This window comes from Odocoileus virginianus, chromosome 6, assembly GCF_023699985.2.
Source record: "Odocoileus virginianus isolate 20LAN1187 ecotype Illinois chromosome 6, Ovbor_1.2, whole genome shotgun sequence".
Lineage (NCBI taxonomy): Eukaryota > Metazoa > Chordata > Mammalia > Artiodactyla > Cervidae > Odocoileus > Odocoileus virginianus.
In genome coordinates this window covers 5079920-5102973 of record NC_069679.1, presented here as the reverse complement: position 1 = coordinate 5102973, position 23054 = coordinate 5079920, and the positions used below count along the sequence as shown (strand labels likewise).

Here is a 23054-nt window from a genome sequence, read left to right as displayed (position 1 = left end):
ATGAAATTCTCCAGCCCAGAATACTGAAGTGAGCAGCCTTTCCCTTCTCCAGGGGATCTTCCTGACCCAGGGATCGAACCCAGGTCTCTCACATTGCAGGCAGATTCTTTACCAGCTAAGCCACCAGGGAAGCCCAGGAATACTGGAGTGGGTAGCCTATCCCCTCTCCAGGGGATCTTCCTGACCCAGGAATTGAAACTGGGGTCTCCTGCACTACAGGCAGATTCTTTACCAGTTGAGCTACCAGGGAAGTAGAACCTGAAGGACTTATTAATGGAATGGTTATGATTGAAAAAAGATGACCCAAAGGTTTTTTTGTTTTTAAATCTATATTGATAAAGTAATATAGTCACACCAGCTTTCTTTTGGTTATTATTTGCATGATATAGTATTTTTCCTTCATTTACTTTGAGAGTTTCTAAAGCCTTAAAGATGCATTTCTAAATATCTTACAATTGGGTTTGGTTATTGTTCCCAGCCTAACAATTGTTTTCTTAACTGGAACATTTAGTCCATTAATAATTTAGTGTTTTCTTCATCTACATCTGCCTGAAGAAATCTTAACTTCTGAAGACAATCTCAAAATGCTACTTTTTGTGAAGTCTTTCCCAATACCATAATATGACGTCCACTTCGATAATCATGTAAGATTTCTTTCTTTTAAACCTCTACAGCATTATATTTGTACCTCTTATATGACCAAGTTCTGCCAGTTATTAACATGGTCTGCAGGAATTCTCTGGCAGTACAGTGGTTGGGACTCCAGGCTTTCACTGCCAAGGGCCCAGATTCAATCCTTGGTTAGGGAGCTAAGATTCCCAAAGGTATACAGTGTAATCAAAAAACAAAAAAAAAAAACGGGGGGGGGAGGGGTCTGTGAATGTGTTTTGGATATCTACTCTCCAAAGAAAAAGTCTGGGATCTTAGTCATTTTTCTATCTTGAGAAATGGAGTATTTCCTGCCATATCAGTAAACAAAGGATGTCACGGTCATCAGCGATTGCAGCCACCACCGAAGGTCAGCCCTGAGAAAACTCAGGATGTGAAAATATAGGATACTGGTACCAGATAACAGAGGTACACATATCAAAGGAATGATTTCAGTGAGCCCAGACTCTCGTATATTCCTATACACAGAAAAGCGCTAAATTCCTTAACTTGAGATATTTGGCTTTCCTTTAATTAACAGCGATCAGTTTGACATTTGGACTAGTGCCCTTTTTTGCAAAACTTCTACATAATCTGGTTGCTCTTGTCACCTCCTCAGAGCTATTCTCTCAGGGTTACTTGAGGTGCTGGCTCCTGGGTTTTAAGTCCTAAAAATTCCCTCCTAAGAAAACATAACTCTCAGCTTTTAGGTTGTGAATATTTTTTAAGTCTACAATCCAATAAGAGACAATAGTAAGCTGATCTGAATCTCATAAACAGTACTGAGTATCTACTATGTACCAGAGACTGAGCTAGGTACTCGAGGCCTAGGTCTATCTCTTTCAAAACAAGTCTATCTCTTCCACCATAGTTTCCTTTCCACATAACTTAAGAGTCCTCAACTGTAAAAGATTTATGAACCGTTAGCTCATAAGGGTGATCTTTAGGCATGAACCTTCTTTTTCTACTCCAGTTAGCAGACACATAGTTACTAGTCATTAGTTTACTGACTGCTAGATAAACAGTATGATTATCCCTTTCGAGTGTCATACCAACATTATATTTTGTTTCTAAATCTCAATTTTTATTCAAAGCTTGAGCACCATTATCATTCTAGAGCATAAACTGGTTGACAGTTAATCGAGACCCTGAGACCTCTATACAAAGAGAACTGACATTCAAAAAAAAAGATTTTTTTTTTAAGGTATATACATGCATGCTTAGTCACTCAGTCGTGTCCAATTCTTCGTGATCATTGGACTACAGACCATCAGGCTCCTCTGTCCACAGGATTTTTCTGACAAGAATACTGCAGTGGGTTGCCATTTCCTTCTCCAAGGAATATAACTATGATATAATAAGAAATAGACATTTGGTCTCTACCCCTCATTCCTGACACAGAGCTCCTGGTGGTGGTTATGGTGGTTTAGTTGCTAAGTCATGTCTGATGCTTGCAACCCCATGGACTGTATCCCACCAGGCTCCTCTATCCATGGGATTTCCCAGGCAAAAATACTGGTGTTGACGGCCATTTCCTCCTCTAGGGGATGTTGCTGACCAAGGGATCAAACCCAGGTCTCCTGCATTGCAGGCATGTTCTTCACTGACTGAGCCCTAGGAAGCACCTAAAACCCTGTAATTTCCTGAATGATGGAGTGATAGGAGTATCTCTTATTCTAATATTTGGTCTTTTAACCCCAAATGTAAGCGTTTCTAAAAGCCTTGGAATCTCTGGTAGTGATAAGAGTGTCTGTCTGTATGCAAATGAAATGACTGGCAGTTGGGGCCCCTAGATAGCTTCAGGAAGGGGGCTGGTTCCCAGCAAAAGGCAAGGTTAGAGAGTGGTGACTTTCAGCCCCAATTCCCAGCTCCTGCACTTGAGACTCATCCAGATCTTGCCCATGCATTTCCTCCTGGCCACTCCCGAGATATCCTTTATAAGAAGCCCATAACAGTTAAGAAAAGTATTTCCCTGAGTTCTGTGAGTCGCTGTAGCCAATTATGGACCCTGAGGAGGGGGTTGTGAGAACCCCCATTTGTAGTCAAGTTCTCCAGAAGTCGTAGGAAACCTGGGGATCTTCTCACTCCCTGTGACTGGGATCTGAAGTGAGGGCAGTCTCACAGGACTGTACCCTCCCCTGAGGCGTCTGTACTAACTCTGGGCTGTTGGTGTCAGGACTGCTTGGTGTGGAAAACACACATATTTGGCGTCAGAAGTGTTCTGTGGTGAGAGTGAACAGTTTCCCTTTAAAAGTCAGTCAGTTAACTTTTCTGTGTTTCCTGCCCTGGGAACTCAAGCTGCAGGGATCAAGAGAGACAGTAGCCATCTTTCAAAGGAGGAAGGCTAATGAACTAGAAAAGAATAAATGTACACAGAAACTCAGGGAGACACTAATCTGAAAGAATTTAATAATCACTGGGTTATTAATCATTCCACTTTCCGAGGTACAAATTCTAACAAAATGAAAGGTTCGTGAAGCTATTTAAACCATGATGCATCTGGAAATTTTCCATAATACTCCACAGCAAGTTTGAACACTTTGAGAAATTAAATATGTTCAAATTAGGTTGTCTTAAAGTTTTTCTAAAAATAAATATGATAACCACAACATAAGCAATTATAAAGACAGAATATGAAAGAAAAAACAAAAACACACACTTCAATAACTTCAATTCTGGTACCTCAGTTTGTGCTAATAGAAATGTTTCAATAGTTATGAATATCTATTATGATGTATTTCTCAGGCAAAATTAAAAAAGCCTATATAGAAGACTGAAAAAAATGACACTATAGCTTCAATAGAATGGTTTACAAAATGAAGCTCTAAGAATTTTAAATAGCTTTTTCCCCTGTATTGCCATTAACTTGTATAACAATTTGGAACCATCTATACTTCTGCTTATTCTTATGAAAAAAAGATAGAAAAAATATTTTTCCAGTTTGAAAAAGATGTGAAACAACACATTATTTTTAGACACTCAGTCTTAGGTCACACAGCTGTAAACTGTTTGTCACTAATCATCTATTAATAAAAATATGTTTTTACCTTTGCTACTGAAATTCCATAGTCTTGGAGAGGTTTAGCAGCCTCATTCAGTTCTTCAAGAAACATAGAAGTTCTTGGAGACTCTAAAATAAGAAATGTTTTATGAATGTTTTATAACTTGCCCCTTAGGAAAAATGAATTTTTAAAATTAAAGCCCAAAGCTGCAAACTGCAAAAGAAATATATTAGTTTGCCCAACTACTATGCAACAACAAGTGACTAAACAAACCAAATTACGTATTTTTGTACCCTATTTCCTATTGCCTCATTATTCTTATGTCTAATATTTTTATCATGAAATACTTTCATTTTGTGACCTTAAAAGCTTTATAAACATAAAGTAGATAAATAAGTGTTTATTTAAATGGAACAGTTGTCATTATTTTTCCAAGTTTAATATTATATACATAACATATATGTACAAAAATTTCAAAATGATTTTAACATACCATTTTCAAATCCTAATTATAATAAAGTATCAGTCGCTCAGTCATGCCTGACTTTTTGTGACCCTATGGACTGTAGCCTACCAGGCTCCTCTGTCCATGGAATTCTCTAGGCAAGGATACTGGAGTGGGTTGCCATTCCCTTCTCCAGGAGATCTTCCCGACCTGGGGTTCGAATCCAGGTCCCCTACATTGGAGGCAGACTCTTTACCTTCTAAGCCACCAGAGAAGCCCTATAAGGGAGCCAACAAATATGTGAATTCACTTCACTTACTAATTCCAAAAATAGTATTTTTTAAGGCATGAGAAATTTTAATAGAACCATGACAATGATCAGTTATCTTCAATAGCTGTATTAATTAATTCAGTATAATAAATAGTATGGTTAAAGCAGAGTATTAAACTTAAGCATTAGTATTGCTATATCTAAAGTTTTAAAATACTTTAAAAATATTTTCATGCTAAAAATATCAAAATGTTTACTTTTAGAAATGGCAATGAAATGATATTACTCATAGCTAATTCTCACCTAGTATTTACTGTGGATTAGGGACATGAGCTAAGTCACTTAATCATCACAACGAATTTATAAAGCACACACTATTTCCTCATTATGGATGACAAAAAAGACACACAGAGAGATTAAGTGACTTGACCCCGGTCACAAAACAGGTCAAGAAGCAAAGTCAGGATTCAAACCCAGGTAGGCATATCATAGTAACAGCTTTAAAGCACATTTTATTAATCCTGACAGTGAGTTCTCCCTGAGCATAATGATTAAACAACAATAGAAACATCACAAAAATCACATTAAAATATAAAAAATACTTACCAGCTTGACAAAAATAAACTAAGGTGGCTTTTCCTGGTTGCAATGTACTGAAGAATTTCTGAGGACTCAGCTCTGGAGAGTCTACTGCTGATGTATAAAAAATGCACATCATGACAAAAGAGATGCCAGCTCTAAACACACTGAAACTGGAAGACATCATCAACTGTGGCTGTATATGGACGGGAGAATCTATTTTCTTCACTGTTGTGTTCTGTTGCCCAGGACAATACCTAGCAAGAGTAGGTATTCGACAAAGTTGTGCCCCAGGAATTTGTTAAATGAATGAATGAAGTAAAATCTGTTAAAAAGAATAATATAAGAAATTCGTCTCAGGTTTGATTTTGACAATACCTTACTATTTCCTTCTAGTACAAATGTGAGAGGGGATGATATATAATGACACTGATTTGATAATACTATTAATTTTTGATACAAAAGATATCAAAGATATCTGGAAAACACAATACTAAGTATATTATGTTTAACAGCTATTTATTGGTGTGTGTGTGTGTGTGTGTGTGTTCCGCTGTGTCTGACTCTTTGTGAACCTTTGAACTGTATAGTCCACTAGACTCCTCTCTCCATGGGATTCTTCAGGCAAGAATACTGGAGTGGGATGCCATTTCCTCCTCCAGGGAATCTTCCCAACTTCAGGGATCAAATCTGAGTCTCCTGCATCTCCTGCATTGCAGGTGAATTCTTTACCACTGAACCATCAGGGAAGCCCCACTTACTGGTGTATGTTAAGCCGTCATTTCTAAGGATTCTAAAATTAATTCTAAAACATTATTCAACCCACTTTTTTTAAACAGGGTATTTAGTCATTCTCTACCTAGACTGGATTTACAATTAATACTCAAATAGCAATTAAAACCACTAACATGAAAATGAGATCCAAAATATACGTCTACATTCTTTTTACTTTAAATCCTCTAGCATAGGGGTCCCCAATCTCTGGGATCTAATGCCTGATGATATGAGGTGGAGCTGATATAATAATAATAGAAATAAAGTGCATAATAAATGTAATACATTTGAGTCATCTTGAAACCACCCTTCCTGCCCCCCACTCCCATATATGGAAAACCTGTTTTCCACGAAACTGGTCCCTGGCACCAAAAAGGTTGGGGCCACCTACCTTAGAGGATATCTACTGAAACTATTTAAGAACATTCCTTCCAAAATATACATATAGTAATTTTTGATGGATTTAAACAGCTTAGAAACACAAACAGCTCTTTCAACTCATATTTTAATTCAGTTCTATCTTCTGGACGCAGATTTAGCCTATATATCATCTTCTCATCTTCTTTCATGCTGTACCTACTCCCATGCTGTCTGTCTTCTGTGTCCACTGTCAGTTCTCTCTGCTTATACTTTCACTACTTTCAAATTTCTTTTGAACAATTTCTTCTTTCAGGAAGCTTTTCTACTGCTGATATATATTATCTACATTTAAAAGAAGATAGTTTGGGAGAATTAGTTTTTATATTAAACATCATACTTTTAGAAAGTAAAGCTACACCAACAGGTATAGGTGAGAATTTTAATTTTAACTTCAAATAGATTCCTTATCTTTTAAGCAAAAGATCACTATGTCAAAACAGGAGACAGGGGAAAAAAGTAGCAAGAATTACTCATAAGGATAGAAGTGGAACTTTTCAGTAAAGAATGAAGAGATGAAAGAATGAAAAACTTAGGGGAAAAAAATCATACTAAATTAGACATTTATCATTTCAGTAGTCATGAAGACCATTTACTCTTCAATTTAACATTTCAGGGGTAATGAGAAACAATTTAGTTCTCCAATTTACAACAGAGCTGATAAACTGAAACTCCATATACCTTGCTCTTTCAACACTATAAGCACATAAGGCTGTCTCACCAACAGTTTAACAGCTACTGTACAATATGCCTGGCTTTCTCTTCTTCTGTCACAGTCACTGAAAACACTCAGATGGTGGCTGTTTGTCAGCACAGGTCTCAGATGGGGTGCAGCCCAGAGAACCCCCAGGTGGTATGCAATGAATATATGACATAGGAAGAAATAAACTTTGTTGTCTTAAACCACTGAGACTGGTGTGGCAGGGGGTGGATTACTGCAGCATAATCTAGTTTATCTTCACCAGTATACAAATTACAAGTGAGGTGCTGCCTTAACAAGAACCCCACACATAGGCTCAAGGGCCAAGCAGCAGGAAACTGTTGTAAGACTACTCATGGGAACTCTTCCTCTTCAAGGAAACACAGAGACAGGACCTCAACAAATGTTTTGTGTTAAGAAATAACAAAACATTTGATGTAACTGTCGCTACAATAATTTGGAAGTGAGAAGTACCTAATGAATTTATGAGCATGTAGCTAGGTTCACGTGGCTAAAGAACTTATTTATGGTCCAAAGAGAAGAGGCTGGAAGACAAGATGAGTAGTATGTGGTAGTTGCTGTTGATTGTGTTTAACAAGGAAATAAAAGAAAGGCACTCAAAGAAACACCACCATCTAAAAGACTAGCTGCTCCAAACTTAAAACAATTCCTAAGTCCCCACCTTTGCAGGGTACAGGAAACACACTGACAAAACTGCTCAGCTGCAGAAAAAAGCCATATTCTCCAAAGTCCAACTCAGATGTGGCCAAAGATGATAAAAATCAAAAGAATTCTTGCAAGCCAAAGCCAAGGACCATAAAGAACTACGCTCGAGGGCATGTGCTAGAATAGTAACTGTTTGTCACTGGTCTACAGGAGAAGGCAATGGCAACCCCACTCCAGTCCTCTTGCCTGGAAAATCCCATGGATGGAGGAGCCTGGTAGGCTGCAGTCCATGGGATCCAAAGAGTCGGACACGACTAAGCAACTTCACTTTCACTTTTCACTTTCCTGCATTGGAGAAGGAAATGGCAACCCACTCCAGTGTTCTTGCCTGAAGAATCCCGGGGATGGAGGAGCCTGGTGGGCTGCAGTCCATGGGATCCAAAGAGTCAGACACGACTAAGCAACTTCACTTTCACTTTTCACTTTCATGCATTGGAGAAGGAAATGGCAACCCACTCCAGTGTTCTTGCCTGGAGAATCCCGGGGATGGAGGAGCCTGGTGGGCAGCCGTTTATGGGGTCGCACAGAGTCAGACACGACTGAAGTGACTTAGCAGCAGCAGCAGCACTGGTCTACAAAAATGAGAAAAACACAGAAATGGACTATAAATGTTTAGCAGCTTTTATAGCAATTTCACAAAGTGAATCTGTGGGCTAGTCAAATGTTAACTAGTCATTTGATATGCTTTTTTATTTCATTTTTCTTATACTTTGAGCCCTAGCAAAATCTGTCCAGCGAGTTTCCAAATCACTACAGTTCAGTGTCTGGTTTATGTCTTCCATGTTTCTCCTCTTCAAATATTATTAATAAGAACACATATTGTAGTTATATGTCCCTACAACTACTCTATGAATTCAACAGTGTAAGGGAAATGGATAATTTATGAAGTCCAGAGATCACGGCTACTAAGCAATACTCAGAGATCCCAGACTTTGAGCTTGACACAGTGACTGAACGCAAGTTAGGGGTCATCTCTGCAGGGAAGAGCCAAGGATGAAGTGCATACAGGAAGAAGAATACAGTTGTGTTTGGCCACTAAGTCGTGCCTGACTCTTTGTGACCCCATAGACTGTGGCCTGCCAGGCTCCTCTATCCATGGGACTTCCCAGGAAAGAAGACTGGAGTAGGTTGCCACTTCCTTCTCCAGGGAATCTTCCTGACCCAGGGATTGAACCCACATCTCCTGCATTGGCAGGCGGATTCTTTGAAGTACATATAGGAAGGAGAATATCTACTCACAAAAATGAGAGAGTGTCCAAATGTTCCTAGGTCTCTACACATGTTAAAATTCTACTTCCCCACTTCCTTGAGTTACATATGGCCATGACTTGATTTGGCCAATGAAATGTGCAAAGTATCATATGTAACTTCCAAAAGCTTTTAAAAGTCAATGTGTATGTGTCATGATACACTTTGTCTCTGCCACAATGATTGAAAACACTCAAACTGTTGAATCAAGTCTCAGGAAGAGGGCAACATGGGACAAGGCTCCCAGCCTACCAGTATTAACATAAAATAAACATCTTGCTTTAAACTTCTAAAGATTTAGGGTTGTTATTACACTATTTCCCAGCCTAGCCCTATTTGTTTTAGTAACAGCTAAGAAGAGAGTGACTTGAACATAAACACATATCCTAGATTTTAAATGAATATATTTCAAAGAATTCACAAGAAATTGACCCAATTTCACTTTAGGAAGATTTTAAAAGGGAAGATGACTCTAAAATGCAACTGACTGTTACCACAACCAGTGCCAATATGAAAAGAAAATGAACTCATGTGCAAATATTTGCCAATACTACACACAGACACCTCCCCACGAAGTGCAGACTCAACCTTTCCACCTGGAAAGAGCCCTCAGTTCTTCAATACGATGCTCCTGGCTGAATAATCAGAGTTAGTATGTAAGATATAACTTCTGCCTCATCCCTAAACTCTAAACAAGTATGCATGCACAGGTCATTTAAAAGTTGGGGAAAAGTGTGTGACATTTAACCAAGGACAAATAGAGGATGACAAACACTGTAAGAATGGATGCATGAAGTTCTAGTACAAAAAGGGCTAAAGCTTATAAATAAAATGTTAACAGCAACAAAAGTTTGTTTTGCTCAGCACCAGAATTCTGAGAAAGGAGGAGGAAGTACCTCAGGAGAAAAACACTGATCCTCCTGCTAGTGAGAGGAGTGGACAAGGATTTGCCCTTCTGTGCAGATGGAGCAGCTGGTGGCCCTCTTCAGCTGGAGCGATCTCATTTGGGAACTGGGTCCTATAAATAACAACACTTGGCAAACAATTCTTCTGCTTTCAAATGTTTGAAAGACCACTGTGCTAATCTCCTCTCCCAAAACAACAATATTCAATCATTGTGCATCAGGGACACATTTCAAATTTTAGGTTTTCCAGGCACAAGCTTTTCTAGAAGACCCTTGGTTAGTTTCCTCTGTAAAGGCCTGAATTCCCCTTATCATTAAACATAAAACTAATGGTTTCCCCTTTTGAGAAACAGGAAATCAGCCAACTCTAAACATTAAACAAAATACACCAAAATCTGCAGGCATCATTCTCTGGGAAAAGCCATACTTCATATTCTGCAACAAATGGGGGCATATAGTACTTGCAAAGTTCCTGTAAGAACATCCTGTCAAAAATTATCTTTCTTACAGTTTAACAGTGCTATTGGAGAACAGAACCTGTTCACTGAAGCCAGCCTCCAATAAAATGCTGATTAGATCTCATAAATGATAAATCTCACAGTTTATCATTTATGACCCAAAAGAGGCAATAAAAGGAGTCAACACCTCTCCACTTAAAAGAGTTTCCCTGAGGGAGTGAGGCAAATCTTCTGTCTACACCTCCCCATATACATGCCCCCAAAAAGGAAGGAGAAAAAGGTGACTATCCAGATTTCCTATGACTCTGAAATTAAAAAAAAAAAAAAAAATCTCACAAGTAAAGATGTGAAATGAGCATGTGTGTGCGTGCTCAGTTGTGTCTGACTCTTTGCAACCCCATGGACTGTAGCCCTCCAGGCTGCTCTATCCAAGGAATTCTCCAGGCAAGAATACTGGAGTGGGTTGCCATTCTCTTCTGCAGGGGATCTTCCCGACTCAGGAATCAAACTGGCGTCTCCTGTTTCTATAGCATCGGCAGGCGGACTCTTTACCACTGAGCCGCCTGGGAAGCCCATGTGTGGTTTACTCTCACTGTGAGTAGAGAATTTTGGGAAAAAAGAAAAACCCCTTCATGGAGAAAATATATTCATGACCTGATTCACTGATTATAAAACATACAAAAATAAAACACGCCAGAAAATAAGTGGCTTTCCCGATTTGGCAACTGCCTAAAAGCACATAACTCTGAATCCATGCTTAACTGATGTGCTTAAGCACATAACTGTAATCAGTTAATTCACTGGGGCGAGGAGCTCTCTGAACCCTTTCAAATCAGTGTACTGGCCTAACCACATTCTCTATGAATCTGAGGCAGATGCCATAAGCTACAACAACAACAACCAAAAAAACCACCACCAAGATCCTTCTGCAGAGCACTGATGTTGGATTAGGCCTGTGAACTTCTCCTCCAAGTTTGCCTACTGCAGGCTGGCTGCACAGGACAACCTGCTCAGCTGAGTGTTCCAACTGACGGATCTTCACAGGACAGTACCAGACCTCAACATCCATCAGTTTGTCGGCACACCCTACACAGAACCCAAAACACAGCAGCATGTGCTGCCTGGCTGAACTACTGTCCCACAGTCTGGAGATGTTTACCTTCGCTGTGAATCTCTTAGCTACACGCTTCTTAGGATGGTGAGTTAGGAAAGGCTGAGTCTTAGCTACAGAAATAAATGTAGCAGTGTCTTTCACAGGGATACTTAAATAACGATGCGCCACCCATCCTCAGGGGAACACAAATGATTCTCTCATCATTTTGCACTACTTGGCTCATTTTGTTACCAAACAACTCTGAGCGCTAGATAGAGCACAACCATCCACCCACACACAGGTCCAGATCTTTGAAGGAATACATCGGGAATTCAAAAAGCACAGACTATTCCCCTTCCCCTTTTCCTCTCCAGACATCCATCAAATACTTAAAATTCTGATTCTCTCGTTTTGCCTAACCTAACGCTCACAGCATCTTCCCAAATTCTAAGTTTTAAATGCCCACTTTCTCCCTACTCAGAGACGGCTTCCATACCCATCCCATTCTCTTTCCACTCTCTTCTGGAACATGTTCTGAGGGAGGGGAAGGTCTCTTACTTAGATCTTCCGTTCAGCCTTCGCCTCATTCCTTGCCCTCTCCCCACAAAGGGCTCACGTTTTATAGGCGCTCACGCTAGGGAAAAAGAAGAAAACAAAACGTCCCTGAGAAGCATCCAGGTGAGGCCCTAATTAAGCCAAACTCCACAGCCGGGTGGTGCGGTCGTTGCTGAGGGAGACCCACCAGATCCGAATGCCGGCAAGCATACCTGCTTGCAGATATCATAGCCCTCGTCTCCAGGACCGGCGCTGCCACCTACGTACCCGAGACCTGAGGACAAGACTTGCCGGCTGGGATCTGGTCTGCGGACCGACAGTTCTCTCCACGTGAAGGATGAGAGCCAGAAGGCGGGGCCGTGCTCTGCCTGCCCAGTAACCGCGAACCGCTCCCCCTACCTGCGAGTTCGCTGTCCTCCCGCCTCCGCAGCAGCAGCCTGCACCGCTCTTCTGAGTCGTACCGCTGGGCAAAAAACAACCCACGAGGCTCCTCCCTGTCCTCGTGGGCCTTACGCGCGGCCTCTCCAGCCAATGGGAAGCGCAGGGGGCGGGCAAGAGCCACCCCGGTGACAGGCGACGTCTAGCCCGCCCGCCAGCGCGAGTAGGCCGTGCCGTAGTTGGGCCAATCTGCAGCGTGGTTGGGGAAAGAATGGGAGGGAGCAAGCGGGGAAAGCGAACGCCCAATCAGGTCGTGGGATCCCTGAGCGACAGGTGCTGTGGCCTGTGGTCTTCCGAGCGCGGCGCCCAGGGGGCGTGCCCTCCTGGGCCAATCGGCTGGAGCCCAAGGTGCGGAGCGAGCGCCTCAAATGCTCGGGTTTCTCAGCTGATTGTCTCCAGCCGAGAGTTGTTTTTTGCATCTACCAAGCCGAGCCGGAGCAGGAGGAGCCGAGACCCCCGGGGGTGGGGGGGCGGGGAGAGGAGGCGGGGTCCGGGGAGCCGCGGCTGCTCTCCGCGGGGCTCTGGGTCCTGTCACGGCGCTTCCTGGGGTTGGAGGTTGGGGTGGGTGGGGGGTCAGGGGGACATCCTTCTCCCCCTCGACCGCGGCTCCGAGTCCGGCCCCTTCCTTCCCGCGCTCTTTCGCCCGCCCCCCCAGCCCCCTCATGAGGGTGTCTGTGCCGGGTCCGGCGGCCGGCCGCGAGCCCTCGACGCCCGGCGGGGGCGGCGGAGACGCCGTCGCTGCCGCCTCAGGCGCCGCGGTGCCTGGCTCGGTGCAGCTGGCGCTGAGCATCCTGCACGCCCTGCTCTACGCCGCGCTCTTCGCCTTTGCCTACCTGCAGCTGTGGCGGCTGCTCCTGTACCGCGAGCGGCGGCTGAGTTACCAGAGCCTCTGTCTCTTCCTCTGTCTCCTGTGGGCAGCGCTCAGGACCACCCTCTTCTCCGCCGCCTTCTCGCTCAGCGGCTCCTTGCCCCTGCTCCGGCCGCCCGCTCACCTGCACTTCTTCCCCCACTGGCTGCTCTACTGCTTCCCCTCCTGTCTCCAGTTCTCCACGCTCTGTCTCCTCAACCTCTACCTGGCGGAGGTAAGGCGGGAGGACCGGCACGCGGGGCCGGGCGGGAGAGTGGGGCCGCCGCGTTTCACTCGGTCTGAGGATCGGTGGCGGCTTGCGGGGGGGGGGGGCGGGGGGGGGGGTGCGGACCGGCAGAAGCGGACCCGAGAGCAGCCCGGGGAAACTGAGGCACGCCTGGAGTGTGCGCCAGGTTTCTGGCCCTAAACTTAAGCAGCCGACTGACTCGACTACTGAGGGGTTTGGGGAGTTGGGGGGCGGGGGGGTGGGGTGGTGAGTGAGAGTGTGTGTTCAGACAACTTGAAACAGCAAGACCAGCCTTTGTTTGGCGTCCTGGCCCTTGTAAGCGAACGTGTCGGTGGCACCGACAAAGTGGCACCGCACGAAGTAGCAGCCGGGGTCGCTCTGCCGAAGCTGGACTGTGTTGAGGGAGGTTGGATGCTGAGGTAGCAGCAGCTCCGCTGAGGCTGGACTGCTGCCAGCCATTACGTCACCAGGCAGAGCTGTTCCTCTGCTATTGTTACTGCGTTTCTTTTATTAGAAGCTTATATTCCCTCCTGCATCTCCTTTCCTTGGGCTCGATAAGCTTCACACAAATTCCGTCCGATAGTTCCCCGGCGGGGTTAATAATCAGTAACCAATCCCGAGGGTCAGTATAAAGACCTCCGTAAAGCCCCGAGTGTGTTTGCCCCAGTGGCTTCATGCCTCGACTGTTGGTTCTACCTCCTAAAGCCTAGTCTTTTTTATTTTTTCCAGCTAATGAAGAGAAAATACTAGTTTAACCTGCGCCTACTGCAGAAACAAACCACCGAACTGTTTTTGCAATAACTTGCTTAATAGCTGGCACCTAATCACACCCCCTTTCTCTTTTATGAGGAATTGCTGGTTGGTTTGCATTGTTCTGCAGCGCTTAGGTATTTGACCCATTTCAAACAGGTTTGAGAGTGTAAGTTTATCAATCATGTGTGCCAGTTAGTGGTATTTAAGCCACGGAATTTTGAGAATTACCAAAAAAATAAAACAACACATACAACTCCCCACTCCCCTCCCCCCCCCGCAAAAAAAAAAAAAAAAGCTTGAGGAGGGGAGGAAACAAGGTGACATCATATGCTTAATACTGACTAATATAGAACAATATTGGTCTATGCAGCTAATCCTCTCAAAGGCTTTTGGAGGTGATGAGAATTAACATGGTTCTGAGCAAAAGTATAAACATTTGAGGCAGATTGTGTGTTTGTATTTCCTGCGTAAACCAACTTTTCTCCAGTAATAGCTATGAAGTTGAATGCGTAATTTTAAAAGCATAATCATAAATTCACCTTTTTACCACACTAAAAACAACAGTTAAGAATATGTAACAGAATTCCCAATCATTTGGAAGTCAAAGCAATACGGTGACAAAAACCCAAACAGTAAGCAGAAATAAGAACATGGGTAAATAAATCAAATAAACATGCCATAGTCACATCACTTATTTGCAGATGTTCTGATCTTCTGGTTGTTGCTTCAACTGTTACAATACTTCAGTCCTTTATAGTTAAGCTGATACACTGTGTTCTTCCTGGCAATTTCTGATACACTACCAGCACATCTCATCACTAAAACTTTGCTCTAGCTTCAGATATAGTTTGCCTAAGCATGATCAGCAGTCCTTAAGCCCTGAGTATCAGATAATTTGTTTTATACCATTTTCACCAACAAAGTCATATTAATGACTCATTGTAAAACAGTTGGGCATTTCATAACTAGCTAAACATTCTTTTTACTTTTTCTTGAAATATAACATATACCATAAAGTACATAAAGCTTACATATACAGCTATGTGAAATTTTACATATGCACACACTCATGTTACCACCACCTGGATTAAGATATGCATCAGTTTTAGTGCCCTGGAGATCCCCTTGTACCTTCTTCCAGTCATACCTCTCACCCTAAGGTAAACACAAATTGACTAAACATTATCACAGTAGGGAAAAAGCATCTATATTTAAGCTTGAAATTCTGAAAGCATACTTCTACAGCATAAACTACACAATATCCAGATTGGATTTTCAGACTTTTGATTGCTGTTATTCCAAGCTAGTGAGGAAGATACTTAAATGTCTAAAAGTCTTCCTATTAAATAGGATATTTAATTTCCTATTAAATGGATATCTTGTTTCTGTCATGTACTTTTTTAAAAAACAGTAAGGTTCTATTATCCTAGAAAACATAATTTGGAAAGAAACTGGGCTAAAGTTTTTTTCCTTTTGGAGTGTCTCCTAGAAAGAATGTAAGTTTATCTATCCTTGTCTTTTTATAAAACAAATGATTTTAAGAAACATAACTATACTTAAAAGAATATATTTTCACCTGTTTAAAAAGAGACATTTTTAACCAGAAATCATTTCCATATTCAATAGAAAAAATACAAAGGAATCTGTATTTAAAACAGTTCAGTTCAGTCACTCAGTTGTGTCTGACTCCTTAAGACCCCATGGACTGCACCACACCAGGCTTCCCTGTCCATCACCAACTCCCAGAGCTTGCTCAAACTCATGTCCATTGAGTCAGTGATGCCATCCAACCATCTCTTCCTCTGTCGTCCCCTTCTCCTCCTCCAATCTTTCCCAGCATCAGGGTCTTTTCCAGTGGGTCAGTTCTTTGCATCAGGTGGCCAAAGTATTGGAGTTTCAGCTCAGCATCAGTCCTTCCAAAGAATATTCAGGACTGATTTCCTTCAGCATTGACGGTTTTGAACTCTTTGCAATCCAAGGGACTCTCAAGAGTCTTCTTCAACACCACAGTTCAAAAGCATCAATTCTTTGGTGCTCAGCTTTCTTTATAGTACAACTCTTACATCCATACATGACTACTGGAAAAACCATAGCTTTGACTAGACAACGTCCAGTAAAGTAATGTCTCTGCTTTTTAATATGCTGTCTGGGTTGGTCATAGCTTTTCTTCCAAGGAGCAAGTGTCTTTGAATTTCATGGCTGCAGTTACCATCTGCAGTGATTTTGGAGCTCCCCAAAATAAAGTCTCTCACTGTTTCCATTGTTTCCCCATCTATTTGCCATGAAGTGATGGGACCAGAGGCCATGATCTTCGTTTTTGGAATGTTGAGTTTTAAGCCAACTTTTTCACTCTCCTCTTTCACTTTCATCAAGAGGCTCTTTAGTTCCTCTTTGCTTTCTGCCATAAGGGTGGTGTCATCTGCATATCTGAGCTTATTGATATTTCTCCCTGCAATCTGGATTCCAGCTTGTGCTTCTCCAGCCCGGCTTTTCGCATGATGTACTCTGTATATAAGTTCAATAAGCAAGGTGACAATATACCGCACTGATGTATTCCTTTCCCAATTTGGAATCGGTCTGTTGTTCCATATCCAGTTTTTTAATTCAAATTTTTATATCAATTCCAAGTAGTTGGAAGCACTATTGATCGCTCTGAATGAATAAGGCTTTCCCAGTGAGTTCTTTGTATTACAGCAGAGTGGTAAGGAAAATCTACATGGTGACAAATTTAAAACTTAACATTTGACTTTTTTTTTAACCAAAAGACCCTTATATCTGTTTTAAATAGTTGTGCTTCTTGATTACCCAATCTGTCGTATTAAATGCCAGTTTCATTTTACTTTTGACTTCTTTAAAGTATTTGTTGTGTTCACTTCTCACTAATTAAAAACATTTCAGTTCAGTTCAGTCACTCAGTCGTGTCCAACTCTTTGCGACCCCATGAATTGCAGCACGCCAGGCCTCCCTGTCCATCACCAGCTCCTGGAGTTTACTCAAACTCATGCCCATCGAGTTGGTGCTACCATCCAGCCATCTCATCCTCTGTCATCCCCTTCTCCTCCTGCCCCCAATCCCTCCCAGCATCAGGGTCTTTTCCAATAAGTCAACTCTTCGCATGAGGTGGCCAAAGTACTGGAGTTTCAGCTTCAGCATCAGTCCTTCCAATGAACACCCAGGACTGATCTCCTTGAGGATAGACTGGTTGGATCTCCTTGCAGTCCAAGGGACTCTCAAGAGTCTTCTCCAACACCATAGTTCAAAAGCATCAATTTTTTGGCACTCAGCTTTCTTAACAGTCCAACTTTCACATCCATACATGACCACTGGAAAAACCATAGCCTTGACTAGACGGACCTTTGTTGGCAAAGTAATGCCTCTGCTTTTTAGTATCTATCTAGGTTGGTCATAACTTTCCTTCCAAGGAGTAAGAGTCTTTTATTTATTTATTTTTATTTTTTTAAAAGCGTCTTTTAATTTCATGGCTGCAATCACCATCCACAGTGATTTTGGAGCCCCAAAAAATAGTCTGACACTGTTTCCACTGTCTCCCCATCTATTTCCCATGAGGTGATAGGACCAGATGCCATGATCTGTTTTCTGAATGTTAAGCTTTAAGCCAACTTTTTCACTCTTCTCTTTCACTTTCATCAAGAGGCTTTTTAGTTCATCTTCACTCTCTGCCATAAGGGTGGTGTCATCTGCATATCTGAGGGTATTGATATTTCTCCTGGCAATCTTGATTCCAGCTTGTGCTTCTTCCAGCCCAGCGTTTCACATGATGTACTCAAACTCTGCATAGAAGTTAAATAAGCAGGGTGACAACATACAGCCTTGATGTACTCCTTTTCCTATTTGGAACCAGTCTGTTGTTCCATGTTCAGTTCTAACTGTTGCTTCCTGACCTGCATACAGGTTTCTCAAGAGGTAGGTCAGGTGGTCTGGTATTCCCATCTCTTTCAGAATTTTCCACAGTTTCTTGTGATCTACACAGTCGAAGGCTTTGGCATAGTCAATAAAGCTGAAATAGATGTTTTTCTCTCTTGCTTTTTCGATGATCCAGCAGATATTAGCAATTTGATCTCTGGTTCCTCTGCCTTTTCTAAAACCAGCTTGAACATCTGGAAGTTCACAGTTCACGTATTACTATATAAAAACATATAGTAGTAGTTTAAAATTAAATTCTAACTTAAAGACTTAGTTACAAAGAACCATAGAGCAGTATAAAAATAAAGTTTGTGAAACAACCATTACTACTTCAAATACATTGTGGAAATTATTCTAAAAATAAGTTTTCAAAAAGTTAAGACTGCCTAGACCACTCTTTCTTTTCTTGACCATATTTGAATGGAATTCAGATAAGGGGAGGTAGCCCTTTCTGAAATAATTAGTTTTACATACTTACCTCCTGCAACAAATAGTTCGAAAAAAATAATAAACGTATGCACTAAGTTTAAAACACCTATTGAACTTTTTCCAGCATGATTAATAGAACATGTACTTTACCATGTACTTACCAAAGAAAAGTTCACACTCCTGTACTTTTACTAGAAAAGGGTTCAGTCTTTAAAATAAGTTATCTGATTAAACATGCTACCTACCATTGGAACAAGTAAAAGGACTTAAAATGATAGTTGATAGTATCTTTGCAGTGTTGTTGATGCATGCCAAAATCAATGAGTTCACCTCCATGACCCATATTGACATTTTTTTCTTGCAATTCTGTAACATGAGTGCCAGTTGCTTAATCACAATAAAGTGCAGTTACTAAATCACAATGCCAATACAGCTAGGAAAATTGAATTCAGAATCTTAACTCTTACATGCATGGCTGCTGTCATTGTCCCTGACATTCGATGTGTTCTTCCAAATATTGATGAAATGTCAGAGAACATGGTGGAGTTCAACTTAACAGGTGCTTTCATTTTGTTATAATGGTCTATGATTTCTCATAAAAGTACTTTTACCACCTAAAATAGAAACTCCCTGAGGATAAGAAGTTACTTTATCACATTTTAAACTCCTAGACAATAGTGAATATATTTTTAGATGACAATCTTGAAAAAAGACCAAAATCTTGAAAATATTTAACCATCTAAAATTCGAGAGTTAACTTTGATAAATATATGAGGTAAATTATTTGTGTACTTTCTGGGATCTTTATATTTTGTGCCTAAAACATTGGCTCTGAAATGAATGCTAAGATTCTCTTAGATTTTTTTGGTTCAATTAGTTACTTCTGATTACTACAGGTAAAATCTTACTGATGGAATTGCTTTAATAGAGTTTTACTTAGCAAAACTATTTTTATATCATGGCAAATGGCCCATAATAATTAGGGCTTTGCTAATTTGGTTTCAACAAATCTATTAAACAGAAAAGCCTGCAAAACAAGTAAGTCTCACCTCATGAGTCAGTTACTATCTACTGGAAACTGTACTTTTCTCGGTGTTAGATTTTTATCCATAAATGTGATTATAAACTGTTTTTATCCAAATCTACTAAACTGTTATATCCATTAACTTGATTCTATTTTTCCTGAGATCATCTGTGAAGCAATAGTTTGAGATACATTTCTATGGCAAAGACATAATTACAATGTCTTACATTTTATGTGATTTAGTATTTTCAAAGCACTTCACAACACATGTCTTCCCAATCCCTATGAAATAGATAGGTATAAACAGTGTAATTTGTCCAAGGTTTTATGTCTTAGTATGTATCAGAAATGAGACTACTGTATAGCCCATGAGCTATAAAGTCTTGTCAAGTGATCTCCTCTCTATGATCTTTTCTGAATACTGCTTTTCATTTATACTGCTTATTATTTAGTGCTCAGTGTTTATCTTGCTTTCCCAATTCCCACCATTTCAAACCTTTTCCACTCTTCAGCAAACTCTTTTCCTCCTTACTCAGCTTATGACCCTCACCTCCTAGTTTATAGAAGTAGAAACCAGGGCCATCTGGCTGAACAAAGACTCAGAGAAATGCCTTAAAATGCTGCAGAGAGTATTTAATCCCTTTCAGTGAATGAGTTGTAAGTGAGGAAGTTCTTCAGAGACAAGAAGCCATAAAAAAAGAAGTGAATGTGAAATTGTAAAATACCACACAGATGTTTGTCTTGGGTTTTCGGGGTGATTGCTTGCTGCTTCCTGCTAACCTAAATCCTGAATTTCAATGTCTTGGGGGTGACAGCACATTGATATGAAGAGGTGACATTGGAGACAATACCTTGTGGTGAGGTCTAGTCAGAGAACTCATCCCCTCCAGTTTAACGCCAGAATTATTGAAATACACATCTTAAGTAGATGAATTAGGGAGAAAGTAAACAGGTTCTCAGAGGTTGGTGGTGAGATTTGTGCTTGTCTGTTCCGTGGCGCTGAGTAAAGGAGGTACAAATTGAGGAAAAATGTCTTCTCTGAAAATGCATAGCAAGCTTTTTCTCACACAGGGTTGAAGCCTGAAATCACACTTTTGTGATTTTAGAGGAGGAAAAAGGTCAACTAGAAAAATGTAGTTTAATGTTACCCTGACTTGGTGGTAACCTCAAGCACCTGGAGGGAGCGAATCCAAGTAATCTGTTGAGAAGTATACTATAAACCCAGAATTCTGACAAAATTCAAAGGAACATGAGCTCAAAATGAAAAATCACTCTGAGAACTCTTCCTTTCAAAGATTAAAGATGCCAAAATTATCAAATAGATAGTATAAAATATCTATTCATTTGATTTAATAAAGTAACACTATTGATATATGATAAATAATGTAAATTAACTAGGCATATTTGGAAAGAAATCATTTTTTAATGAAGGAACAATTTAAAATTACAAACTGAAATGAACTGAACAAATTAAATAGCTAAAAGGAGATCATTAAGCTGAAAGATATGAGGAAGAAATCACCCAGAATATATCTCAGAGAAGTAAAAGATGGAAAATAAGAACAGAGATTAAAGGATTAAGATATAATGAGCAGGTCCAATGTATTGGAATTTTAGAGAAATTACTATAAAAAATAATGACTTAGAATTTGCCCAAATTAATGAAAGATGCTAAATTTAAAATTCAGAGAGCCAAAAAAATCCAAGACAGATTAAAGGAAAATGAACAAAGAGTAATATCTCAAAATACCAAAGACAAACTGTGATTAAAACAACTCCATACAGATATTACAAAAAAAGGAATGAAAATTAGTTTATTTTGGCATTTCATTAACAACTAAGGAATCCAGAAGATGGTGAAACATCTTAAAAATACTGAGAGAAAATAACCAGCAACCTAAAATTCTGCTCACAGTAACACTGTCAACAACAGGAAAAAATAGAAGCTATGTTGGGGTGACATCAGCAAGATAGTGATGGACCCTCCATCCCCCTACAAACATACCATCAGCAACAATTCACAAATTCCCTGTGTGAGAAATTCAGAAACTAATCGAAATTCTCCTGTATAGCAGGTGAACACACAACAAAAATCATCAAAACCAATAAGGAGGTTTGGGACAGACTCACATTAGAGTCCCTGACCCCAGTGCAGTGCCATACAATTGGGATGAGACCTCCTAGCTCTGAGCTTCTCCCAAAGGAAGGGGTTAGTTCATATGTCCAGTACCCCAGTGTTTCGTTTGTACTCCCTACGAGGGTACTCACCTAGAGGTGAGACCTTCTATCTTACCAGTCTTGGAAGTCTGAGGTGTCCAATACAGTTTAGCCACCTGGAGGAGATTGGGGACAGCATCTTCAACTGGCAAACAACATAGCTACCCTGCTTCCTCAGCAGAGAGTGAAGAAACCTGAACTACAACTTCCTGCTACTCCCTGAGGAGGGAAAGAGTTGGTCGAGGCCCCAGAGTCTCTGGAAAAGTTGGTTGATGACAGTATTCTGCTGTCCATGGCCAGTCCATGAAGATTGGGGGAGGTACCTATTTTGTATAATGTATTGACACTAATGCAGAGTTGAGACTGAGGAAAATGAATCAGGCAAAGATGTTTCAAACAAAATAAATATCCAGAAACCCCAATGAAACAGAGCTATATAATTTGCCTGATAGAAAATTCACAATGACCGTCATAAAGATGCTAACCACAGGCAACAGACCAAAGCATGAACAATTTCAACAAAGCAGAATTTTAAAAGAGAAAATATTAAGGCAATTTCTGATCATCCAGTTATAGGACTTCACACTTCCACTGCAAGGGGCACAAGTTCAGTCACTGGTCAGGGAACTATAATCCCACAATCCATGCAGTGTGAACAAAAATGTATATATGTATATATATCAAAAAGTACAAAACATAAATCATAGAGCTGAAGAACATGAAAACTAAAGTGAAAAATTCAGTGGTTCGTCAACAGACTGGATAATAAAACAAGAGAAAGGATCAATGAATCTGAAGACAAATCACTGGAAATAATTCAGTCAAAAAAGAAAAAGGAATGAACAAAGCTAAAGGGACTTACTGGTACACCGTCAAACCAATATACACAATGAATCCCAGACAGAAAAGAAAATACCAGAAAGGTTATTCAGTAGTAATGATGACTGAAAACTTCCCAAAAGTGAAGTAGAAAATAGACATCCAGACTCAAGAAGTCAAAAGAATATAAAAAAATGCACACACTCCAAGACATGTTATAATCAAATTATCAAAAGTCAAAGACCTTTGAATTTTGAAAGCAGAGAAGGAAAAAACTTGTCACATACGAAGGAACCCCTGTAAGGCTATGAGAGATTTTTCAGCAGAAATTTCGCAGTTCAGAAAACGAGCAGGATAATCTAATTAAAGGGATAAGGGGGAGGGGGCAGGTGGCGGACTGCCAAGCAAGAATAACATACTCTGCTAAATTATCCTTCCAAAAAATGAAAAGAGAATGATTTTCCCAGATAAACAAAAGCTAGAAGAGGTCACTACTAGACTTGTCCTATAGGAAATGCTAAAGCAAGCTCTTCAG

General features: G+C 40.7%; 2 protein-coding genes across 8 annotated transcripts in view; one reads left to right on the top strand and one right to left on the bottom strand.

Annotated features, from left to right (window-relative positions):
• The window catches only part of TXNDC16 (thioredoxin domain containing 16), an 86604-nt gene extending 74280 nt beyond the window's left edge, over nucleotides 1–12324 (bottom strand). Inside the window, exons 1-5 of one of the 7 annotated variants that reach the window (XM_070468619.1) lie at nucleotides 12089–12296; nucleotides 9707–9828; nucleotides 7891–8134; nucleotides 4973–5270; nucleotides 3696–3778 (exon numbers count right to left, since the gene is read on the bottom strand). In XM_070468619.1, coding sequence (XP_070324720.1) covers nucleotides 3696–3778; nucleotides 4973–5132 — 243 coding nt within the window. In that variant the 5' untranslated portion in view covers nucleotides 5133–5270; nucleotides 7891–8134; nucleotides 9707–9828; nucleotides 12089–12296. Of the gene's footprint in view, nucleotides 1–3695; nucleotides 3779–4972; nucleotides 5271–7890; nucleotides 8135–9706; nucleotides 9829–11824; nucleotides 11910–12088 lie in introns of those variants that run through there. The other 6 variants (XM_070468623.1, XM_070468624.1, XM_070468622.1 and 3 more) reach the window with 6 other exon arrangements.
• Nucleotides 12325–12608: 284 nt separating this feature from the next.
• Nucleotides 12609–23054, top strand: part of GPR137C (G protein-coupled receptor 137C) — a 59446-nt gene continuing 49000 nt past the window's right edge. The window contains exon 1 of the mRNA XM_070468616.1: nucleotides 12609–13341. Within this exon, the coding sequence (XP_070324717.1) occupies nucleotides 12922–13341 (420 nt within the window). The 5' untranslated portion in view covers nucleotides 12609–12921. The remainder of the gene's footprint in view (nucleotides 13342–23054) is intronic.